We start from the raw sequence: 24,641 nt of genomic DNA on the forward strand, positions 1-24,641 counted from the left end.
AATCTTTCTATAAAGTTTAGAGTTACCACTCTAGATTGCAGGACAACGCTTTATTTGTTTCAATTTATTTTTCTTTATAAGGCCAGATACCATTACCATCTGAAGCCAACATAAAATTTCCCTAGTTCAACAATATGTAATCAAGTTGATAATGAACTAGCAGTTGAAGTTAGTGTAAGGAATTGAACTTTTAAAAAAGTGAAGTAAAAACATTTTACAGACATTCACAAGGAACAAATATCTGTGCATAAAAATAGCTATTAAGTGGGAAAGTTTACATCCTTTAGGGAAAACCTCTTTCTTTAAGATTCTCCTTTCTTTAAGGAAAATGTCCTTTCCTTACGATTCTTCTTTCTTTAGGGAAAATGTCCTTTCCTTATGATTCTTCCTGTGGGGAACAATGCCGCATTCAACCCTTCGCGTGATTGCTGTTGTCAAACACTCAGTTTCTATCAGCCTTTTTTCTCAGATGTAAACTCCTGGGGGTTGATCTCTCCTTCTCCTCCCAGTTTCCCACACTCAGATTTGGTGGCTTCAACTTGGATTTGGTGAGTTGGTACTTCAGGGAACGTTATCTTGACCTTTTCTTTTCATTTGGCCCGCAGCCTTTGTTTCAAACCTCCTGCTTGCCAAATGAGCTGGTCTCAAATGGATCTGTGCAGACCACCACTCCTGCCCCGATGTCCCCAGTGCCAATTTCTCGCTCAGGTTTGACCACGTCTGCTCCAGCCCCCCCTTGCACTTCATCACTCAGCATTTCTGTTTCTTCATGTCTGAATATATCTGATATGGTCTGAAGCTTTTCCAGCTTACTCAGATATCTGCTAACACAATCAGAAAACCACTTTGTGGTTCAAGTATGCCCTGAAATCTACACACGTTGGATTTTCTTCTTTCTGTTTCTCATCATAGTCTGCTTTACCCTTTCCATTTGTCTGTCTCACCTCCGATATCTTGTTTCTCTATCTCCATCCTTACATTGTAAAGCATTTCTGGCTGTAATCCCACAGCCAGGTTGATCTGTCCACTACAAAGATGTTTTCTGCTACTCCAGTTCTGTTACCCTCCAAGCAAACAGCTCAGCTCCTCCAAATTAACTGGAACGAATGCCTGCAGCATCAGTTGGTTTTCTGCTGTCTTTGTCTCTCTCCTTAAATTATTTTATGCTCCTGCCCCCAGCTTGTATCTTCAGCATTACAGTCAGTAAATTGGGCTCAGGTGGGGGGGTTGTTTTTTTCTTTGGTTTGGGTTTTTTTTTTTTTAAGGCCTTATATATAGCTAGTCATGGGTATAACTTTTCAGTATGGATTTCATGATTGGGTTTAACTGCAAAGAAGTTAAGATCTGAAAAATAAATTAGCACAGTATTTTTGGAAAAATATGTTTCCTCCTCAGTAACCATTCAGAGTTAGTTAGACCATTTTATTACTTCATACCTTTTCTATTCATAGACATCCTTTATATATGGGATTCTACTGGGCATACAGACACACACTTGGAAGGACATATGAATATTCAAACTAAAAATAATACTCCATCTGGCAAATATTCAGTCACTTAAGTAAGCTTAAGTGAGAAACTAATGAGACTGAAATCATGACCTATGCTAATAATCATTTCTTACAACAGTCTGAAATATTAACTTCAGCTTCTATCCACACACTACTAATGACAGTGTTTTGTTCTGTGGTTGGGTTTTTTTGTTGTTTCGGCAAGCATCCTTTCTCCTATATCATCCCTAAGCGAGGGGCACCTTGCAAGTGTAAAAAGACATCATTCAATTCTGTTGTGATATATGGTGAAAGCCTGTACGACAATTAGATGGTAAAATGCTGAAAGCAGTATTTATCACTCTAATCTCAGCTGTTTTATTAATTTTGTGGGGTTTTTGTTTTTTAACTCATCATCAGTTATTTCTGTAGGCATCATCTGCCGTTCCAGCAGAGTGGGGTAGAGCCCACAGGCTCAGCTGCAATAGGAGTACTAAGAATGGTTACTAAATCTGTCATTAATCTCTTGTGAATACAATGGGACTTTTGGAAACTCTGTGTGCATTCTGAAACCACATGCAGTTCTATTTATACAACTTCGAAAAAGACTATATGCAGCCTGTCGTCTTTTTTATGAAGACAAAACACCTTCCTATTTACACTGTTTGGGACTTAAAAAATAAAAAAGTCTTTTTCTTAAAACTATGAAGACTTCACCTCTCTAAAGATAGCGGATATTACAAATAAACTCAGATCTTATTGTGTTTATATTTTTATCTTGAATCATCTATTACATACACTAAGATTATTCAAAAATGAAGTGTCTTTTTTTTCAATAGAGAATGTATTTTCTCATTATGTTTAAAAGTGAAATGTGAAGATTTCTGTATGTAATGAAACACTGATTTCTTTCAAGTTAGAATTCTGCAAAGATGTCCTCATAGAAGTCAGTGGAAAATTCTGGTTGCTTGGTATTTAGGGTGCCTAAACACAGTTTAAAATCTAAATTCAAACATTATTTTACATACGGTATCTTATGAATTTTATTGCTAAGCACCTATCCATTGCAAAGCGCTATTTAGTTCAGGGCTTATTCAAATACTGAAGTTCATTACAGCATCCTCTAAAGGACAATGGTGCACATTTTATAAAACACAGCTTAAAACAATAAATTACTCCTGAGAATCAGCAAAAAAATCTGAGCCTGTTTTATGCATAGTATAATTAATAATCACAGCTCACTACATTCTTACAATATGCCTAGTTTAATCTTTAGCTAATTAGCATGCTTCAGACTGAACCTTCAGGCAACATTTACGCAAAATCTTTCTTAAGCTGCCACAAGGTACAGAACAACAGCCTCAAGAAATTAACACCTATTTTCAATGGAATGTCACTTCACTAATCAAATGAACCTGATGATCTTTATTTTGCTATACTTTAGCTCAAAAAAATATTTAAAACAAGTCATTAAGAAGTGACTGATTTCCAGTAGTCCTCTAGCACAGAAAGGATACACCCATTCCAGTTTAAGCCTCTTGGCTGGTAGTTCTACTTTTGCTTCCAAATTGTAAGATTCCACTTGCTCTTTGGGCATGTACATGGTAACAGGACGTCCACGAAGAAACATTTTTACGTATCCTTCCTCTACAAAAGGTCAGAAATGTTTAATGTTACACAAAAAAGCCATCAGTTGGGAACTCCAGTGCTCCTCCATCCCTTCCCACTTAACAGTTCGGTGCGTTACAATTACAGAACAACAAGCAATCTCAAACTTAAGAAATTAAGCAGGTTTGGATTTTTCTTCCTAAATCATAATCACTAAGCAGAATTTTTTTTAAACGTACAAAGTCCCTTTTTCCTCTAAATATTTTGAGCAGTATAATTAGAACTAAACAATGTCATGAAGAATTACAAAACTGGAAAGTCTGAAATAAAAACTTTTTTTTGGTGAAAAATGTTACAATATTACATTTTTTAAATATTAAAAATGAAGGGGAAAACATCAAAGATTACAATTAACGCAGAAATGCCACTTAAAATTAATTTTATTTTTTAATCAGTATTTACAGTTGAGCATCAGCATCTATTTTCCAACACTCAGTCGCATTCTTTGCATCTCAGTGTAAAGATATGCTTTACACTTGATACAGTGTTAGAGATACATTCGAAATAAGGAACATAAACAATTAGTAAAAGGAATCATGCTGATGTACATGCAGAAAAGATACGAGCTTTGAGAATTACTAACATTGAAAAAGGAATGACAACATTGACAGCACATTAAAAGAAGGAAAATGACATATAGGAGAGAAGCTACAAAAACTGAATTGGCTGACAGAAGTAAACATTTCTAGAAGAAAATACTAAAAATAATGTGCTGAACTGGTAAGAGATATTTTGGGGGAAGAGAAGCAGGGATTAATAACAGATCTGGAAGTACTGACTTGGGGACTTCATGGGGCTTATAAAACTAGGAGATCTGGGAAATGCCATGAAGGTCTGACTAGGACTTTTGGGAACTGGCAAGGCCAAAGTGGGTGTCCTGTGAACTTCTGGTGAAGTTTGTCCAGATTCAGAACGTGTTGGCTCTTGCTGCTTCATCGGCAGATCAAGGGGTTCAGCCTTGTTCTCATGCGAATCAAGCAGTTTTGGAGTCAGTGACATCTGTAGAGTTACTAGACAGAATAATCGTGGGCACAGAGGAAATGGAAGGGCAGAAGTAACAAAATCATGTAAATGAAAAAAAAAATTATACAATTCAGGACTGTTAAAATTATGCTATGAATTGTTAAGTATCACTACAACTATACCATTATTTTTTTAGTTTGAAAACTAAGGCTTTATTTTAATTGGAAGTGTGCATATGCTACAAATCTTGACTAAATTAATAAAAATTACTGGTTGAACAAATAAACATCACAGCTATGCTGTATTACCTAAATATATGTGTATTTTGCCTCTAGATTAATTCATTTGGGAGAGAGATCTACCTGATCTGTCACAGTAAAGTTACAGCTAGGGTTCTCTAGCTTCATTTACAGAATTCATACATACAATGACAACAACAGAAAACTGAATGCTAAAAAAAAGCAATAACAATGGTGAAATAATGGTGACAGATGGTTGGAACTTAAGATGCCTGTTAAAATGCTAGCATACTGGAATTGTTTTTAAAAATCTATTCAAATAGATCTGTATTGGAAAATAAACTACAGAGGGCAGAGCATTAAATAGCAGAGCATTACAGCACTATTTGTATGTGCATGCAGCATCTATTTAATGAGCTTGAAACACATGCCAGTACTACTGATACTGGTGCACTGGAAATCAATAGATTTTCAGCAGTGACAACCCTTGACTGAGCTTATCAAAGGCTAGGTATGAACAAATGTTTAATTCATTGAACTGCTTTTCTCAGCTGAAACTTACGGGACTCATAAAACTTGCACTTAGCCATCTACAGTGGAAGTATTTGACCTAGTCACTCAAAACTCCTTCATACAGTAAACAGGGAGAAACAGGTACTTTTGGACAAATTAGTCACATGCTAAAGCAGATGTCCAAAAGCAAGTATAGTAAATTATACCAAGCATATTATAACAAGTATATAAATCATGCCTTCAGAATGCCTCTCTCAACTATAAAGAGGAACTGAGGATGACTAGGTCAGGCACAGAAATCCATACTGTGTATTTATTTCTAACTTTTGGTAATATTAATTCCATCTGCACTGATTTTTGTCAGTAATCCAAACGTATTATTTACATAACCAATCTACAACCCTCGTATTTTTCACAGCTAAGTTTTAAAGACAGCAGAGTTCTAAATGTGAAGATATAGATGTAAAGACAGACAATTATCAAACTACAAAGACAGACCAATGGTGAAACTTTTAGACAAATGTATCTTTTACATCTGCAATTTTGTAAATTTCAAATTGTTGTTGAAAATAACTGTGAAAATTATCAGTTACTGAAATGAAATAAGAAGGCACATGAATGCCGGTGGAATCTGCAAAGGAGACCACTACTGAATGCAGGCATAAAGTTGTACAGAGAATACACAGAGGTAGAGACTCTCTAGAAGACTTTGCCTTGAGAACAAACATTCTTTGCTTTGTGAAATTTTATTGCAAAGCTGAAAGATGCTGATTAGTGGAAAAAACGTTAGCATTTAGCTATCTCTAAAAAGCAAGACAAATCTGTGATTATATCACAGACATAAACATGCATCAAAAATGTGCATATTTACACTACAGTTTAGCTAAAGCTTTAGAAAACAATATGGTATGTTTACCAAATGAAACTCTGCTTTATGACACTGAGCAAAAAGCACTGAGAAATTAGCTGGAGGCCTAGGTCTGTTTATTGAACGTTCAGAAAAATCTACAGTCTACTCAGTGAGAAAAAGCAAGGGAAAAAACAAGGCTTCTATAATCATGTTAGGCTAACAGCGAAACAGCCAACAAAGGGGCAAATTCTATATGAATTTCAGCAAAAGTGCAGAACACCATTTCAAACACAGTGAACATCCAAGTGTTGCCATATAGCTCTCTCAACATATTTTTTTCTAATTCAAATTCTTCTGAAAAATGCCACAGGAATATCAATTATAACCCCTTGTTATTATTAAAGCACACCTGAGGGTTATAATTCAGTAGACTGTATAATAGATAGTATAATATTTTTGTTTCATTCAAAAGAAGTAGGAAAGTTTTAACATTGCAAATTGCACACGAGTTAGAAAACAGCTATTCATACATCGAGCTTTTATCCCACCAGTACCATTTTGCTTCGAGAGCTATGAGGTTTTGGAAGTGAAGCCTACCTTTGCAGTGCGTCACACGGCGCTTCCCTTGTGATTACAGAGACAGAGACAGAAGGGCTAGATAAAGATGTGTTTGAATATAATAAGCTCACTAAATACCTGCTCTACAGCCTGCCCAGCTGTATTCTGCTGAAGGCTAACCTGATGCTTGACAGAACAGAGCCATACTCCATGCCGTACGCTGGGTAATTACAGCCAAAACGCTTTTTCTCCAGCTAGGGGCTCTGTTTAGTTCTTCTTACAATACTACCTTAATAACTACAACGATATGCTTAAAGTAAAATACCAAGTATAACTGTCTTAGGAAAAAATCATTAATTTCAGTAGGAATTTTGTCCAAGTGAGAAGTAGTGTCACACCTGTTTAATTACTGAGCTTTACCTATGGGGAAAGTGTCAGAAGAAAAATTATTCCAAATACCTTTGCTTACATGGTGCAAGGGAAGGAGGAATGTTAAAAAGGAGAAGTATATTCTGTGTGAGTCAGAAGCTTTCTTTTTCTAAACCAGCAGTATTCACGCAAGGGACATGAACTGCGATTTTATTGCCACAAAATACTTAAGTGCTTACTTAGTTTTAGATATTATTGAGTTCAAAATCAATTACACTAAACCCTGAAGTATGGCTTAAGAGCTTTGTTGGACGCTGATCCATCAGCCCAGTAAATAAAAGATTTTCTACTTTTTCAGCTTGACATATGATTACTGTTAGAGAACTATGCACAAAAATAGTATGATACGTCTGATAAATCAACACGTTTTCTCCTTTCCTTATTTCATGAAAAGGAAGCTTTTATTTTAGTTGTCCTTGGTTTCTCAGAACAAAAACAACTGTTATGTATGCTGTTCCACTTCGCATCTTTATTGAGGTTGTTCAAAAGTTTGCAGCTGTCTAATGATAAGGACAAATTCTGCTTTTGCTTATACCTACTATTTCACTTTTGAAATCTTTTTTACAGGAATAATACATACGTAGGAAAAATTAAAGGGATTTTCAAATGAAAGCTAGACCTCCAAAACTGTAGTAACTCCTTTTTTATTTGTAATTAGACACATTTTATTACGAGGCATTGGGACAGATGTGACATTCTTTAACAGTAGTTGACGGCTCCCTTTTATGACTAAATTAACATGACAGCATCATAGCTGGAACTTGGCACATGCTTTAATTAACAAAACCTTAATGCTGCTTTGAAAGGGAAAACATATTTGGGGTAAGAAGACACAGCTTTTCTCTTCTTTGTCTTACAAAGAAACCTAACTGTAAAATAAACCTATTGGGCCAATAAAAACTAGGGCCCACTTATAAACTTTTTAAAAAATATATCATCAGTAGCCTGTAAGTATGCTCAGATTTCCAATACCAGTTCTTAGGCATCCACAGAAAAAAAAAAACAAACCAAAAAACACCAAAACAAAAAAAATCTATTACATTATCACAGTTGTCTGCTTAAAAATTTTAAAAGTTCCTACCTGCACTGAACATTGGTTCCTTCGGTTTGCTGTGAAAATAATGAAGAAATTTCTATTTTAAAAAGCACATGCATACAGTCTGCACATATAAAGGTATAAATAGAATAGAAAATTTAAAATATAATACAAAAAATATTAAATAATTTTTTGTGTGTACATATAAATACTTTTTCAATTCAATTATTTACAAGGTAAATCCCCAGGCAGACACAATTAAAAGCAGCATACATTGCAGCTCCTTGATAGAAGGCGTTAAAACTTTTACATTCAGTTCTCCTTACATTCTCAAAACTATACATTTTCTTCTACCAACTACCAAATCGTCTTCTCCTGCAGAGTTAGTCCAGTTACAGGAGAACACAGAAATTGGTCACGAGTAGCTGAATCAGTTTTGGTTTCCAGTCGGTGGGTTGTTACTCTAACGCAGTCTGCAACTATGGCAAAAAGCGAGGAGCAGATCCTTAACTACAAATTCTCTCTGCATATGTGGAGCAGGGTGGGCTACTGTATCAGTGCATGTGGGGGTGTTCGCTTACTTCATGGCTTTGTTCCCTCTGGATTTAAGGAGTAAACCAAACCTGGAATCGTGCTTTTCCACAGAGTTTACATAAAGCATGGAATTGCCCGATTTTTTCTTGGTGAATGACAGTACTTGGTAAAACCCAGAAAGCACATATCCATCACGATTAAAATGTCTTCTCTTTCTCACTGCACTGCTGCCTGGAAGACAGCCTGAAACAGTTTGTCTTTTCATCTTGAGACAATATTTAGCAAAACTTGTGGGGAAAATACATGAAGCATATGGAGAAGGAAGATGCAGAAAAGCTGAGGAGCTCTCTGGACCAGGAGTCCTGTGTCCAGCTCTGGAGCCCCCAGCACAGGAAACACACGGACCTGTTGGAGAGGGTCCAGAGGAGGGCCACAAAAATGATCAGAACACCTCTCTTGTGAAGAAAGCCTGGAGAAGAGAAGGCTCTGCAGAGACCTTATTGCAGCCTTCCAGTACTTGAAGGGGGCTTATGAGAAAAACGGGGACAGACTTTTTATCAGGGCCTGTGGCAGCAGGACAAGGGGTAATGGTTTTAAACTAAAAGAGGGTAGATTTAGATGTAAGGAAGAAATTTTTCACAATGAGGGTTGCCCAGAGAGGTGGTAGATGCCCCATCCCTGGAAACATTCCAGGTCAGGCTGGACGGGGCTCTGAGCAACCTGCTCCAGTTGAAAGTGTCCCTGCTCATTGCAGGGGGGTTGGACTAGATGGCCTTTAATGGTCCCTTCCGACCAAAACTATTCTCTGATTCTCTGACAGTGCTACCTTGGGCAGAAAGAAGCAATCTTTTTCAAGAAATACCAGTCATTTGTTTTCTTTGTCCTTTGTCCCCATATAATTAGGCTTGAGGATGTTTCTGATGAAGCGTGAAAGGGACACAAAGCTATATTGCGCAGCTATTTTTCCTCCCAGTTCCATTTTCTTTCTATCCAGTAGAAGTTTCAAAAATTTCAGATTACTGTTGTATGTTTCCTAGGGTGATCCCAAAAGGGTTAAAAGCCCTAGAATTCTGATGAGGAAATGCTGAAGCATGAAGTATCCCTAGAGCTGTGATGCCATCTCCAAACCTGTTCCTAGACTGCAGCGGGCAGATAAAGAGAAACCAAAAAAAGAAACAAAACTGAGTTGGATTTTTGTACACAATTTTTTCTAAGCATAAAAGTTCTCTCTCCAATAGAATTTGTAGCAAATAATTTTACAGTATTTTTCTTTTTGTCTTCATTTGACAGTTATGTTGACAATAATACACTTACTTAATGATAAAACCAAACCAAAAAAAGAATTCTACTGATCCTACCCACCAACTTAGCAACATTTCATAATATTAGCCTTAGTATTAATCATGCAAAGTTCATGCTTCAAGCTGGCATACACAGCCAATCTATATAAATCGCATGATGTGTTGCCATTGTTAACACCAAGATTAACATTTTCTCTTATGAATGAAGATATTTTTAGAAAACAAAAACCTTATGGGACAGAGCACTAGTCAGAAATGCTACCATATTAGAGACAATAGAGTCCTTAGCTCTGAAAAGATCATGCTGACTTATTCAAGCTAATCAAGCTAATGTGAAAGGCTGATTCACGATAGTAATAAAGCAAATCATGTGTACTTTCTAATTATAAAAACCCTCACCACACACACAGCTCAGAGCTCTGACTACCCTTTTTCTTTTTCGTGAACTTGAGTCACTTCCTACTTACCTAACCCTTAGGAAGGCTTACCCCTGGCTCATAGCCATAGGGAGTTGGGACACCCCATCGCAGCATGGGAGATTATGGCCATCTCCTTAAGCTTAAAGCTTCTTAAAATAGCTTTTGATAGCATTATGATTTTGCGTAACAGCCTACAACTCTATATGCTTTGAAAAACTTTGCGATTGCCTTTTTAGACTCCTGGCATGCATTTTGCTTTAAGCTTCATCTACAGAACACAGAATCATAGAATCCAATCACAGAGTATCTTAAGTTGGAAGGGACCCATAACGATCAATGATACAAATAATAAGGCTGTGAGTAGATGGTTAAGTAGCATGCTCTTCCTCACTCTTTCACACACACAGTTAGCTTTAGGAGGACATCCTTAGCCCACAATGTACAGAATCATGCTAATTTTTCTTCTAGTCCCATGACTCTTGCTTTGTATTTTGCACGGTGGCCCAGCTTCAACAGGAAGGACACTCTTTGAGGAGGTGAGAGCTGTGGTGCTGAACACTCTCAAGGCTGCTTGTGACATAAATCGGGGAAAACTCTAACAATACAATGATTGTTCTGACAGTGGCACCAACATCACTAGCTCCAGCTAAGGCAATCTAACACGCGCTCTCGATTAGTTCCTTGGGATACTTGCACATTATTTAAGCGTTGCATCACTTGTGTGCTGGACCTCTTCCCTGAGTCCAAAGTAACTGATTTCTGAGCAATGCTGTTGCTCAACCCTTTGTGGCCTAACAACTGCAGAATGACATAGCCACTGGGTTTCTGTTAAAACAGTATGAAAAAAGTAAAAATGCATCTCAAGTACCGTGGTCAACTTTAGAGCAGAAACAAAACAATTCTGCAGATAACCATTAGTTATCTTGTGATGTTTTTATTTCTCAGCTATTTTGGAATGAATTTTTCAAGTGTACAGTACCTCTCTGTAGCTGCTAGAAAACATCTCTTTCCTCAATTTAAATGAACAACCTAATTAGTATTTTCACCTTATTTCTTTAGTAGTTTTAACATATAGCTAATTTCAGACAATTGTCACCTTATGTATGTAGCAGGAACTCGGGGATATCTTCAAAAAGCAGATGTATTTAGGTTTTGACAGGTATATCTTTCACTGCACAACACACACAGAATTCACCTTTTGGGGACTTGATTTAATGAATTTTTTTGTACAAAATAAAAATATACAGAGGAAGGACACTGAAGGATCATGACATGTTTAAAACTTTTTTGAAAAACTACAGTAAATTACTACAGTAAATAGGAAAAGTAATGACATTTCACCATTTGTAGGTGAAATATTCTTCTTCATATTCCAGAAACAAAGCTACCCATCTAATTACAGAAACTTAATTTTTTAACAAAAAGTTTCCATAAGAAATTTGTTTTGTTTACGTAAGATGGGTTTTCTTAAATCAATGAGGTGACAACATAAGGGCTGTTGCTATAATTTGATATGTGCAATAGAGTAGGAAATTATACATATAAGCAGAATAAAAAGTAAAACCTTAGAAAAATCCATCAGCTTGAGGAGATCAATACAGAAAACAGCAGCTTCTTGTTAAGGAATTCACTGAGGCAATGTAGCTGCATGAAATTATGCGCTATTGCAACACTTCACAGAATTTCCAGCTTAAACTAACGGCAAACTCAGCAGTCCATTCACTGGGTATTTTTTGCTTAATTTTGCCTTTTAAAACTTTCAGGCGCACTTGTCCCTAAGAGTGTTGGTATTTGGGGTTCTCCCTCAGCAATATTCTGCTAGATGTATCAAGGTATACATTCCTTGTGCTATAAGGATCTGAGGTGTTCAGTAACAATTTTGCCCAAGTCTGCAAATGCAGAAAGAGACATGGCTCCTAAGTAATCCAATAAAATATTGATTTTCCTCTCAAAAGTAATATTTATTTACGGATTACTTAAAGAACTGCTACAGTAATTTTTTTTTGCAATTATATTGCAGTCTTTTAGGAAATTACAATGTAAAATATAAAGTACGAAAACCTTATAAACAAAAACAAAACTATATCTATTCAGTTATCTGTTGTTTATCATTATTTTACAAAAAAATTAAGGAAAAAAATGCCATATACTGAGATGAAGTCAAATTTCCATAAGTACCAGAAGGCCCAGTCCTACAGAATTCAGTCAGCTTGTAAAATCTTCATTCACATGCATAGAGGCACAACATCAAGATGATTTTAGACTGGCTAAATTTTTAGTTTCTGTAAATATTACAAATTTGTAACATTTTCTTTGATAGTATTCTCAATTTTTTAACTACTCCCATAATTTTTCAAGCCTCTCACAAGTCTCATAAGTTTTGCACACTTGCTGTCTTGCTTCATACCTGAAAACGTTAAGCCAGAAAGCGAACTATTAATAATGTAATCACTCATATTTAGGCTGTCCATTAGTACACAACAACCTCAGTCATCCCTTACATCAAGCAAATGTGCTGAAGGGATAAAAAGGAAGGGATGTTTTGTCCTATCCCATTGCTCACAAGCAGCCCAATGACTCCTTTGATGGTACTGATGCCCAGACAAAGCAGGTAAATTATGTCATTATGTGATCTCCATTAACGTTGTGTTTCTATGGTCACACCATCTGTGAGACAGTAAAACTGTATCATCAACATGACTTTTTGAATTGGAGACTGGATTAGAACAGGTCAAGTGAAATAGCCAAGACTAAAATCTGCCTAGGAAATACGGGAAAGAACCTGATGAGCAGTACAGTGACTTTGCCACCACCATCAATGAATCAGCTATTTGTTCAAGACCATCTTGAATCTGAAACCCCAGGACAAGACATTCTCTTCTCTTTGTAGTGTCAGCCACATAGAGAAGCATCATCAGAGACACACAGAGATAGGCATCCCTTTATTTCGCTTTGTACTGGATAACACCTGCATGTAAGCCTCTTCCTCCATTTCTCCTTAATCTGACCCTCGCACTGAGACAGTCATTGCTCAGACACTGGCTGGGCATCAGTCTACATGTGGGAGGTGGTGAGTGATTGCCTTTCCATGACATGTTTTGTTTTTTCTTTATCTTTCCTTCACTTATTAAACTGCCTTTACCTTGACCTATGGGTTTTCTCACTTTTGCTCTTCCTATTCTCTTCCCCCACCCTGCTGGGGGAGAGGGAGCGAGCAGCTCCCAGTGTGGTGCTTGGCTGCCAGCTGGGGTCAACGTACCACAACCAGGAATTTGAAGAAGTACATGTCAGGCACTTGAAGACCAAGGGAAACCACTAAGATAAAGGAAAAGGCATGTTTAACAATTATGGACTTTTTTGGGCAACTCAAGGTTCTCACATTGTTCATGGTTTGGAAATAAGGCAAATAAGTTTCATAAAAATTTTAAAAACTGTTTAAAATGTTTAAGAATATATTTTTGTCCAACTATTGGAGCTTTAAAAAAAAAAAACCTTCCAATAATTGCTAAATTAAAGAAACTAATTTTAGTAAAGAAACTAAATTCATTGTTAGGACAGTAGGCAGAGAAAAGAGATAGATATTTAGGTAACACTACCTTTCACTGTTCTTTTTACCACTAGATGAACTGCTGGTGGATCCAGTGCGGTTGCGACTCCCTTTGGAATCTCCGTAGCTTTCCCTCCGACCGCCTGGGGACACACGCTCAGCTGAACTGGTTCTCTTAACGGTGCTAATAAATAAAAGAGCAAGTTTTACAGTGGCACTTGTAAAAGCATATATCCCTATGACAAATATTTTTGAGAAACATATCAAGTGGAATGCTGACCCTAAAAATAACTACAGCTTTGTTTTTAATTATAACTGGATTTGTTAAAGAGCCTACGTAAGAGTTTTGCTGAGTACCTGGTGCAACAGGAGACAATCATTCTGTTTTTTCCTTAATCATAAAATAGAACATCAGCTGAAACAGTTTCACAGAAAAGTCGCAATATCTCTTTTCCAGGTTACATTTCAAATCTCTTACTACCACTCCACACTTCTGAACTTTTGGAATCTCTTAATAAGAAGAGAAAGATTTAAGAAGACAACATATTACCTCCCACCTCCAGCCAGACTACAGAGAATGCTGAAAGTAGGGCAAAATTTGAGCACCAGCAAGCTAACTTTGTGCCTTCATTCAGTATCAATTATTCTGTGGATCAAAGCTAATTTTAACATACCCCAAAGTGCAACTAATGGTGAGCCAGCCTGAAATTTTTCGTTAGCTTGTCAAAAATGTATGCTTCCTACTTACATTAGATTCCCCATATCCCCTGACAGGGTGTTTCTCAAAGGTTTAAAGTTTTCCTTACTCTCTCACTCTTCAACCATCCTCCCTGCCAAGAGAGCTGTCAGGGAGCTACCGTATGACTTTATGGCACCCCTCAGACACCCAACTCGTTCTGATGGAAAAAGGAGAGCCAAAAAACAAGCATCATTACTTAGTAAGTTAAGAGAAGCCATCTCAGAGCTTACACCTAACAGGAGACAAATTATTGTGGTTCTTCCTTAGTCCAAAGCGCTTCTCCCTAAAGCAGTGCTTCCTGGCAGGAGAGGGAGCAGCTAAGGGTAAGGCCCCGAGCTGGACAATGCTTTTCACTTTGCTGCGCTGCCTGTGCGGCAGAGAGGTGCAGGCAGCGTCGCCCGGACCGAGGCAGGAACGCTCCCACAGCAGCAGCTCAACAACAGGACTCGGTGTCAGGGTCTCGTTCCCCCCCCACCAGCCCTGTGCTGTTTTCTCCCCTCCAAAGAGCAGAACAGACACGTCCCCTTTACGCCTAAGATCCCCATAACTAAATGGCCACCTTCAGCAGCTCTCTCACTCCAGAAGCCATGGATACCAATGATCACATTCAAGCTCACACCCCTCTACCCAAATCCCAACCACAAGCTCCCTCCCTCTGTGAAAACTTCAGTTTTCTGTTCTTGCTCCTTCAAGGCCAGGTCTCACCCCAGTCGCCCCTTTTACCACCCCCAGCCAGCTCCCCCTTGACCACTGCACACACCCAGAGATGCTCTGCTGACCATAAGGCTCATCTCAAGCACCCTCAAGGACTATTCCAAGCCTCCCCATCAGCCCCTAACAACTACCCCCACCCTGTTTGCGTGTGGTGGAGAAAAAGAGGAATTAGCTCTTCATAACTAAAGGAAATGAGATATACTTTTCTGCCTGGTCAAAAAATATCAGCTGACCAACTGCACACCACCACTGATACACTCTTTTTTTTTTTTTTTTTTTTTTTTTTTTTAATATATTCCTGCTCCCTTATGTCTTTTTACCAGGGAGGAAGGGAATGTTTCAAAACCTCAGCTGAGGCTCAGTTACAGAAACGATAGGAACAACTGAACCAGAGTCTTTCTGAAAAGCAACCGCTCTTCTGAAGGGAAGGAAGCCCCCAGCCAGGGGAACTCCACGGAGCAGATGCATGTTAAGATGCATCTCAGGTAGCTTGACAAAAAACTTTCTGGAACATACGATGGTAGAACAGATGTCCAGTGCTGCATTTTTCTACTAAAAAGAAGCATGATTCAAATGATTAAGCTGAAATTAAAAAAAAATACTGTTTCTGTGGAGAGCACGATGGAAGACAGCAAGCAGAATGCAAATTTACACAGGCACAGAACAAAATACATTCACAAGAGAAAGGAAGAGGCAGTAAAAAGAATTTAATTCTGTCTTCATTTCAGAAATAAGCATCGCCTACACTAGCCTAACATTATCCAAGTCATCTCAATGTCAAATACAAGAAGAAAACCTCCTCTAGTAAATTAAATAATATACTGTTAACAGTTAACTGTTCTGCCTGCATCACATAACATAATCCGATTTAATACTATTCCAGTTAAAAAATAAAGCCTTGATACTGAAAATGTTTACTCCACATAAAATATCTTTATTAGCATGAGTCTTTCCACTACTTTATATACAGTACTTGCAAAAACATCCTCTCTGTGTGATTTTGCAGGATCAAACCTTTACTTTGGCATCTTTTCCTGGTTGAAGAAAAAAGGCAGTATCAGCCTACACTGAAATTAAATTAAGGAAATCACCAAATTATACTAATGTTAGAAAAAATGTGAGTTACAGAAGCAATTTTAAACTAATTTTAATGTTGCTTGGGGTTTTATTTTAATAGCTATCAACATTCAAAAGATGAACTGGAGGATAAAAAACAAATGGGTGGGACTAAAGCTTAAAAGTGTCATGCTATCTCCTTTCTGAATAATGAAGTCTCATATCAGTATAAAAACTACTTTTACCCCAAGAACAAAATCCTTTTAAACTCTTTTGGCTTATGTCCATTACTGCTTAAACTAATTAGCAATGCTATCATCTGACAAATTTTATTTTAAACTTTCAACAACAACAACAAAAGCTCAGTGAGAAGTATTAGCAGGTGGTTGGAAAAGAGGATTATAACTGCATTAAATTAACTCAGTTTTGGCATATACACATTTTGGTAGCTATAGCGTTAAACACCAGTGATTATACCCATGGCTACAGTAGATACACTGTCACCTGAGGAGGAATTTAAAAGGACAGAAAATTTTCATTTAACTTACAGGTTTGTAAGAGTATAACTGGATTCCAGAATTTGGCTTCCACATTAGTGACATGAAAGGAGAGCATTTTCAATTATTTAGAAAGGTAACATTTAGTAACACAACTTTTAACTTGTTTAGGAAAGCAACATGGTCTAATGAAACACCCCTATAATAAAAATTATGTTAGCATGAGACAATGCAGATACCATAACTGAAATTATTATAATCTAAGTTTTGCAATGCATTTATCAACGATGAGTAAGTTTTAAACATGGACTTCTGAAAACGTTAAAAATGGGAATAATAATTATAGTTCTACCATGTTAATGCTTGTACTAAAACAGCCACTTTCTATGTGTTGAACCGAAACAGAAAGGAAAAACAACTGAGCTTCAACACTACAAAGCTATTAAGGATCCCTCACCTTAGAGCAGGCTTTTTCAGTTTGCATGCATTGAGAAGATTCACAGACCTGCTTAATCCAGATTGAGAGGTGCGTAAACAAAGCAGAATAAAAAGTGAATGCAACAATAAAATGTGGAAACAAGACATTTAAAGCAAATTTACATTAAGAGACATAATTGCATGCTTTCAAGATATGAAGTCACGTGCAAGAGTAAACAACACAGTGCTTATTGACTCAGTTAGATGTTTGATCATTTCAAACCATACATTTAAGAACACCAATGTATCTTTGAATGACAAAAATCTCAGCAATGTTCCAATACACTGACCATTTCTAAAGTGAATTAAAAAAAAAAAAAAGAAAAAAGAAAGAAAATCAAAGAGGCTATCTGAAGAAACAAGACAGATGATCCAGCTAGAAGACAAAGACTATTAAAAAAGCAACCATAAAGACAAGAAAATAAATCCTCATATATACATACATATACCATTGCATAGCATGAATGTTTCAGATGGTTGCATTACTGAATTGTGGTGAACAAACCTGGCCAAAATTAAAATACAAATATATTTAATTACCAAAATTGGGGGGAGGAATAAAAGTTTTTCAATAAAATAAATTTAAAAATAGCGCATAATGCTTTCACACAGTAACTGATGATATTAATAATATTTTGAAACCTGTCTAGCACTCTTTCTGACCCTCATTTAAATCAATTAGAATAAATGCAAGAATAATATATGACTTTAATTTCATTATGCCTTTGAGCAAAATGCACTAATAACTTTCATTGTTAGAGGTATAGTGAAGCGGCATAATAGTTTTGCCCCTTCAAGTTCAATGGAGAGGGATTTCTTTTTTAATTTATATTCAGTTTATTTTAAAACATTTTCTTTGAGAGTGAAGTGTTAAATAGAAGAGTTAATTGAAGGTTCGATACAGAGTTTGTGTGTGCGCCAGTTACAAACCATCGCTGCCCCAGAACAGAACGCAGAACATTAATTCCAGGCGACTGAACAATTTCCTAGGGGCCATGTGTTTAGACTTTAGAAGAACAGGAATTTATCATATTAAAGTATTTTATCCTCCCCTACAAACAAAGCTCTTTATGTTTTCTTTGTTCCGGCTTCTTCCTTTTGATCTCCATTGTCAGAGTTTTGCACCATTGTAATACTTTGCAATCTGCTGGGGGAGAAAGAATGACCGATTGTCTCCTTTTGAAAGGCAAAGTATGTGCTAGCCTGCAGCCTGCAGCAGCATCCCTACTGGGAAAGGTACTGTCTGCATTCTCCTCCCTTACTTCCCCCCCCTTCTTTTCCCCTCCTCAACTCTTGGAAACAAAGCTAGATGAGTCACAAAACCCTAGATTTTAATGGGGAACACAAAACATTTACTACCGTGCGCTGGCCAAATTCCAAAGACAAATTTAGTGTTAAGCAGGGAACTTCAAGCCACATTACATCTGAAAGGAAGAGTGCAGGGGGGATGGAAAGTTCTGCTCACGATACACTAAATTCATCTTACTCTGAATGAAAGCTGCAAATAATTATTCTAAGCACAAAGTTCAGCATAAAAATATGTCATTCAAAAAGCTGGTACTCAAAATAGCTTATACACTTCTACAGCATAAAAGTAGTGAATATATTAAATTTAAAAATCAACCCCCCTGAGCAAAGGCTTTTTGCAAAGATGACTTTGAAGCATTTTCCATAGGCAGACAATTCTTGATTATCCGTGTCAGGTGATTATCCAGAGCATCGCAAAAAATCACTTCAGCTCTGCGTTAGCTGGCTTGCAGCTGGAAGCCACCCAGCTGTGCTTGCACAGCAGCCCATCACCTGAGCGCAGCACAGCGCCTGTTGGTGCTGGGCCACCATTTTTGGTCCCAGCATCACCAGCCTTTCTATCTTGCATTGTGTTATTACCATATACTTTTATAATCCGACTGACCTACGCTTTGTATTTGTGCTTTTGCTCTACTCCTTCCTTAACTTGGATAATTGGGTGTTTTCTATACGAGATCTGCATGCTGAAGGGGAGTTTGGTGCCCTCAATTCTAATTGAAGTCAGAGACAGTTGAGGTTACTCAACTCTCTGCAAGATCTGTATCTAATTACCACATTAGGCCCTATAACAACTTACTGATACCCAGAGATACACGTTTCACATATGGAAAACCAATATGCACAGAGGTTAAATGATTTGCATAAGGTCATTGAGAGAATATGTGGCAGAACTCAAACAAAAGCCTGCTAGTTCCACCCTTTCAGCCTTGAGCCTTTTTTATTACCTCCAGTTTTATATTCCTGCCAGAAGAAGTAATTTCCATTTCAAATATTAAATGGGAAATCAGAAAATGCAGTGAACTCTGAACCACATCTCCTGGGTAATCCAGCAAGGTGGATAAGCCGTATACCAACCTGTGGGTTCAAATGAGTTAACGAACACATTCAAATAAAGCTATTGTATGAAATGAGATTGTGTCTGCAGACATATCAATAAGTACATCTGTTTCTAAGCAGTGGAATGTATGGATGCACACTTGGTCTCCATGGTGATTATTTGCATGTATTTATATAAATATGCACAACATACTGTTTCAAGGGACAGACTGATGCAATTTCAATTGGCTATCATCCACCTCCTAACCTAAATTGTGAAAGTAGCAGAGAATGGAGGAATCAGAAGTTATTTATTTCTTATCCACCTTTTCATAACTGTGTTCAGTAAAACACCTGGGAGGGACTTGATTAACCTGGATGTTTGTCTCTTTTGAAGATAAGGTCATAGGTAAGGAAAAAAATTGAAGATTACGTTTTTCTAGTATAGTAATCCTAGCAGATATTTGTAATTCACAACAGCAGACCAAAGGTTTAAAAGACTCAGAAAAAATACTTTTTTTTCCTTTTTTTTTTAACTTTTCTTTCACTTTTCAAATTTTACTTTTTCATATCTTGAAAAAAAATTCAGACGTTTTGGTTCTGCACATCTATTTTATAGTAAAAGTATTAAAAGTATCCAAGCTGAAATTAACACTTAATTCTATTTAGAGTTGTCATGCCAAATTGCCATATTTTGGACTAAAGAATATCTACATTACAAAGTAGTAGCAGTTTTAGAATCAGTTCATATGAAAAGAGCACTATAAAATGATGACAAAAATCATAACTAAAAAAATTAAGAAACACACACCATTTTTAAACTGTTCAACACTGAGTGAAGCTTAACGCAAATAAACAAGTTCCACCTCTTGAAAGCAAGCAAGCTGTTTGATCCTGCTGCTATATTTCCATTACTGTTTTGTGCATACACATATAGAGTTCCTGAACGTAAAAGGGTCCATTACAGATATAAAGTATGAATGAATTCGTATTAATGAGTTCATAATGAATTCATCTACTGGACTATCTGCAACTAGGCTACTTAGCACACTTAATATATCATCCTTAAATATTGATTATTTGGAGCATGATTTACTATAAAAACATGAAATCTCAGCAGTTATTTTAAGATTCATTATCAAAGGTACTAAAAGTAGAGACTAATTTACTGAAAACATTTTGTACAGTAATTCATTGGTGAGGTCCTTACCATTCCACACACTTCATGCTGAAGTATATTTATAGGCAATGCATAGAAATATACTTCAATTTAATAAAAAATAAAATTTGCATATTAAATACAAACAATATAGAATTTTAGAGGATTTGAAGGGAATAGGAATTCCACAGCACATGGACTTAAAACTGCTTTTTTCAGGACATGGAATAACCCTGCTTCTCCTCAGCCCTCATTAATAAGTGTCCATCTATTTCAGCAAAACTGCCCATGTGTATTTTTTCTTTTCCAAAACTGAACATACGTTTTCAAACTGCATATTTAAGGCACCTTCAGTCTAGCCTCTTCAGCAAAGAGAAGGGACAAAGCATAATAAAAGGACAAGAATCAAGACAGTCCAAAAATGCTCCCAAAGAATGCTCCCTAAGGACTTTCCCACCAGCACACAAGGCATCCAGACTGCAGATGGGTCAAGGTGGAAGGGCTGCAGGGTGTCACTTACCTACAGGGATCCTGAGCTAGGATAATGCCTACAGGCTGCAGGCAATACCTGATGGACCACCTAAATTACACAAAGGACTCTCAGAATAGAGAAAGCAGGAGCATGACCTTGACCTGCACTTCATCCACCCTACTCTGGGGCAGAAAGTCCTACGTTGAACCTTGGAGATGGAGTGTAGAGACTCAGGAATCACACCCTCTGTACACAAGTGAAGTGTGCCAATGCTTGTGCTCTCTCATGTGTTTTATAATTACTACTTGAATCTTCATTAGTGAGAATGAAATTACAAGAATTAAGAAAAAATTTGTAAAGAAAAAATTTCTTTAAAAATTCATTATATACAAAATAGTACTCCTTTTTAAACACTAACACATTTTTAAAAGGCAGGTTCTTTCACTGTAAAATTCTGCTAACATAATTCTGATAATGGACCAGTTTATACAGTATTTGCCTTCCTCCTCTTATCTTAAGGGCTGATTCAGGCAAACCTACCAAAGCATGCAGCTGCAGTGAGCTCCAGTTCATAGGAGCTCGTAGGAGTTCATTTGTGCAACACAAACACACACGGTATTTTCCAATTTTAATTGTGCACTATGCACGGCAGAGCTTCTCTCTTCTCTACAATAACAAAACCTGGCGTTTCCTGGAAAATCAGTCCCCTTCAACACAGTAACAAAGAGAGGCATATCCTTAGTCACCATCTCCCCTTGAAGGAAAAATTCTCTTTACAAAAGAGGCCTCAGATCTTAGCACGTTAATGCTCTAACCTCCACAACTTGCCCTGCTCAGAGTTGACAGCATCATCATTACAAAAAGCTGAGGACGACACACAGCAAAAGAAATGTTTAAAAAAAAAACTAAAAAAAAAACCACAACAAAAACCCCACACTATTATCTTTTACAGGCAAACCATACAGCAGATTAGCACCACAACAACTGTCACAGGTAACTTGAACTTGTTGCACCCCATCCATTGCGTTCCTTATAACCTAGACGTATAAAACACGTAGCTCACTTAAAAAAAACTACACACACAAAGCAAATTGAGATAGAGCAGTAATTTTTAAAAGGACTTAAATACATGCTAATGGTAGGATATCTAAAGATGGATGTTTTCATTTGCATAAATACGTGCTAGGCATAGAATTCTCCTCCTCCCTGCATGCTTCCGTGCTAGGCATAGAATTCTCCTCCTCCCTGCATGCTTCTAACATTGCACATGCAGTTTCTGTAATTTTTAGTGAGAGAAAACCACCAAAGGTAACTGACCAATTTGTAATGATAGCAGTTTCTTTACATATTATGTATTTTCTACTAGCTACTAAAAGAATTCCTGCACTATTTTTCATGTCATGATGTGCAAGAGCACAATAGAAATGCTTTATTATCCATATGCTAGACTGCAGTAGCAAGAAAATAACACAAACCAGTAGACTAAGCATTGTGCATTCTTTCAATATTCATGGTAATAACCTTAATTCTAATTCGACCAAGTAAGTTTAAAGCCTCTTAGAATGAAATCCATCTCTCCTTTTCTTTCTGAACTAAGTATTTAGACTGCTGCTTTGCAAGTAAGAAAAACCTACATCTCTAGAAGCTTAAAAGAGGAGATATACTATGTTTTCAATTTTACAGTTGCAAGGTTTCTGATAGATGTGTACCTTTTTGCTGCTGGTGATACAGTCTCCTTTCTGGTTCCTGATGGGGAAGGTAAAGAGCCACTTGGTTTCTTTGGTAACACAGTTCCATTATTAACAGTAGTCCTTAAAGGCAGGGTTTGTACCAGCGGTCTTGCTGTAAAACAAGCAGAAGATGAGACAGTTGTTTTCATTTTATTTTCTTCTTTTTCCACAGCAAACAACATTAGAGTATTTAAAAGTATCTGTGTAGTATGCCATTTTTATTTCACTATTGACAATTTCACTCTAGATGAGGGATTTAACAAGGAGGAATTTTTTTCCCCATTTATAATCCTATCAAGGAAATCACCTGCATATGGCTTAAGCACACGATTCTATAACCTGCCTCACATGTAAAACCCTGTCCTAGTTCAAGAAGGTTACTGGTAAGTGCAAAGGTAGTCATTGCCACCCAAACCAATCCTGCTCTCTTGAAAGAGCATCTCTCTGTTGCCCACCAGGATAGCATTCAGAGGAGTGCTAGAAATGAAGACAGGTTGCCATCCCAAAAACTCCTATTCTTTACCTTTCAACATTCTTGCATGTTTTCCACAAGCAAACGATCTCTTAAGAAATCATTATTCCCCCCAAAAGATCCATTCTTTTAAAAGAATGTGGGTCTATGTTTAATAAAAAGGAATTTTACCCTTCAGTTAGAAAAAGCGATTGAAATCAGCAAAACAGTGGACTTAATGAGCTGACATTATCTACCTATGTTCTTCTGATCAAACATTGGCTCAAAAAGTGATATACATGTCATACCTTTATATAAGGTATATATATTTATATAAGGTATATATATTTATATAAGGTATATATATTATGTATACCATACATATTAATACTAGAATAACAGAAAAGTTCCATTCGAGTAAGTTAGAAATTAGTTGCAAAAACAAGCAGTGGTTAAAACTGCAAGCAATGAGTATAAACATGAAAACTACAGTGGAGCATGCCCTGAAACACAGACACAAACACAGCTAGTGCTCACCCTACAGCAGGGGAGAAAGCTGTGTACATCACTTGAAATTTGACAGAACTTTGTATCACAAGCCGGCTTTCTAAAGATGCCAAAAGTCTCTGGATTCAGAGAAACAACACCCAAGAGAAGGCAGCCGTCACAAGGCATTTAAGGAACACAAGATAAAATTTCACTGAACTTGGAGAACATGGCAGAAAGAAAGCCTAAAAAATGTTCTTTGAAAAAAGACTGAGGAGGATAAATAATCTAAAAAGCAAAAATTAAAAAAAATCTAAAAATTAATGACTGCATACAATACTAGGTTATATTATGATAACATCTTATTGTAGCACTGACAGCAAGCATTTATTGACTTGTTCACCTGAAGTTTTCATATATTGAACAACAGATGATAAATGTGAAAGCCTGTGCCTCAAGAGGATTAGATCAGTAAATATGGTCTACTCAGGAACACATGTTTCAAGAGAAACTTGGTCTTGAAACTTTGTTAAAATATATACTTGCTTGTCATGTATTCATCACTTATTTGTTCAAGAGGGGAGAAAATTAGAAAACAACCCATAAGGAAATATTGACAGAATGAGGCTCTTTGGGTTTAGAAGACTTAGAAAGATGACATGAAAACAACTCAAAGAAAAAAAAAGAAAAAAATCTTCTCCATGCTCACTGGGGATCCCAGAGCCTGTAACTGCAGAAGACTGATAGGGTGAGACAGTATCGTTTTTACCGAGGATAAGAAGAGCAAGGGCTCTCTGATTTTATGGTGCCTTCCAGCCCTGGCTTCTATGATCTATTTTAAGAGACTAATGCTGTCTTTAGAGCTTATACAAAACACCTAAATCCTACTGTACTTTGGCTCCTCGTGCTTCTATTTTTTTTAATCTTTTTTTTTTTAATTAAGGAATTCAGATATCATGATCCTATTTAT

The 24,641-nt window shown here is 36.8% G+C and overlaps 1 protein-coding gene across 3 annotated transcripts in view; it reads right to left on the reverse strand.

Annotated features, from left to right (window-relative positions):
• EML1 (EMAP like 1) overlaps positions 1-24,641 on the reverse strand; it is a gene marked incomplete at its 3' end in the record, with an annotated part of 86,882 nt that overhangs the window by 27,755 nt on the left and 34,486 nt on the right. For 2 of the 3 annotated variants that reach the window (XM_082000647.1, XM_082000646.1), the window contains exons 3-6: positions 22,714-22,846; positions 13,597-13,731; positions 7,792-7,820; positions 3,008-3,137 (exon numbers count right to left, since the gene is read on the reverse strand). In XM_082000647.1, coding sequence (XP_081856773.1) covers positions 3,008-3,137; positions 7,792-7,820; positions 13,597-13,731; positions 22,714-22,846 — 427 coding nt within the window. Of the gene's footprint in view, positions 1-3,007; positions 3,138-7,791; positions 7,821-13,596; positions 13,732-17,010; positions 17,059-22,713; positions 22,847-24,641 lie in introns of all 3 variants that reach the window. The other variant, XM_082000645.1, reaches the window with a different exon arrangement.

Source organism: Phaethon aethereus (genome assembly GCF_964289735.1).
Source record: "Phaethon aethereus genome assembly, chromosome: 5".
In the NCBI taxonomy this organism is placed as follows: domain Eukaryota; kingdom Metazoa; phylum Chordata; class Aves; order Phaethontiformes; family Phaethontidae; genus Phaethon; species Phaethon aethereus.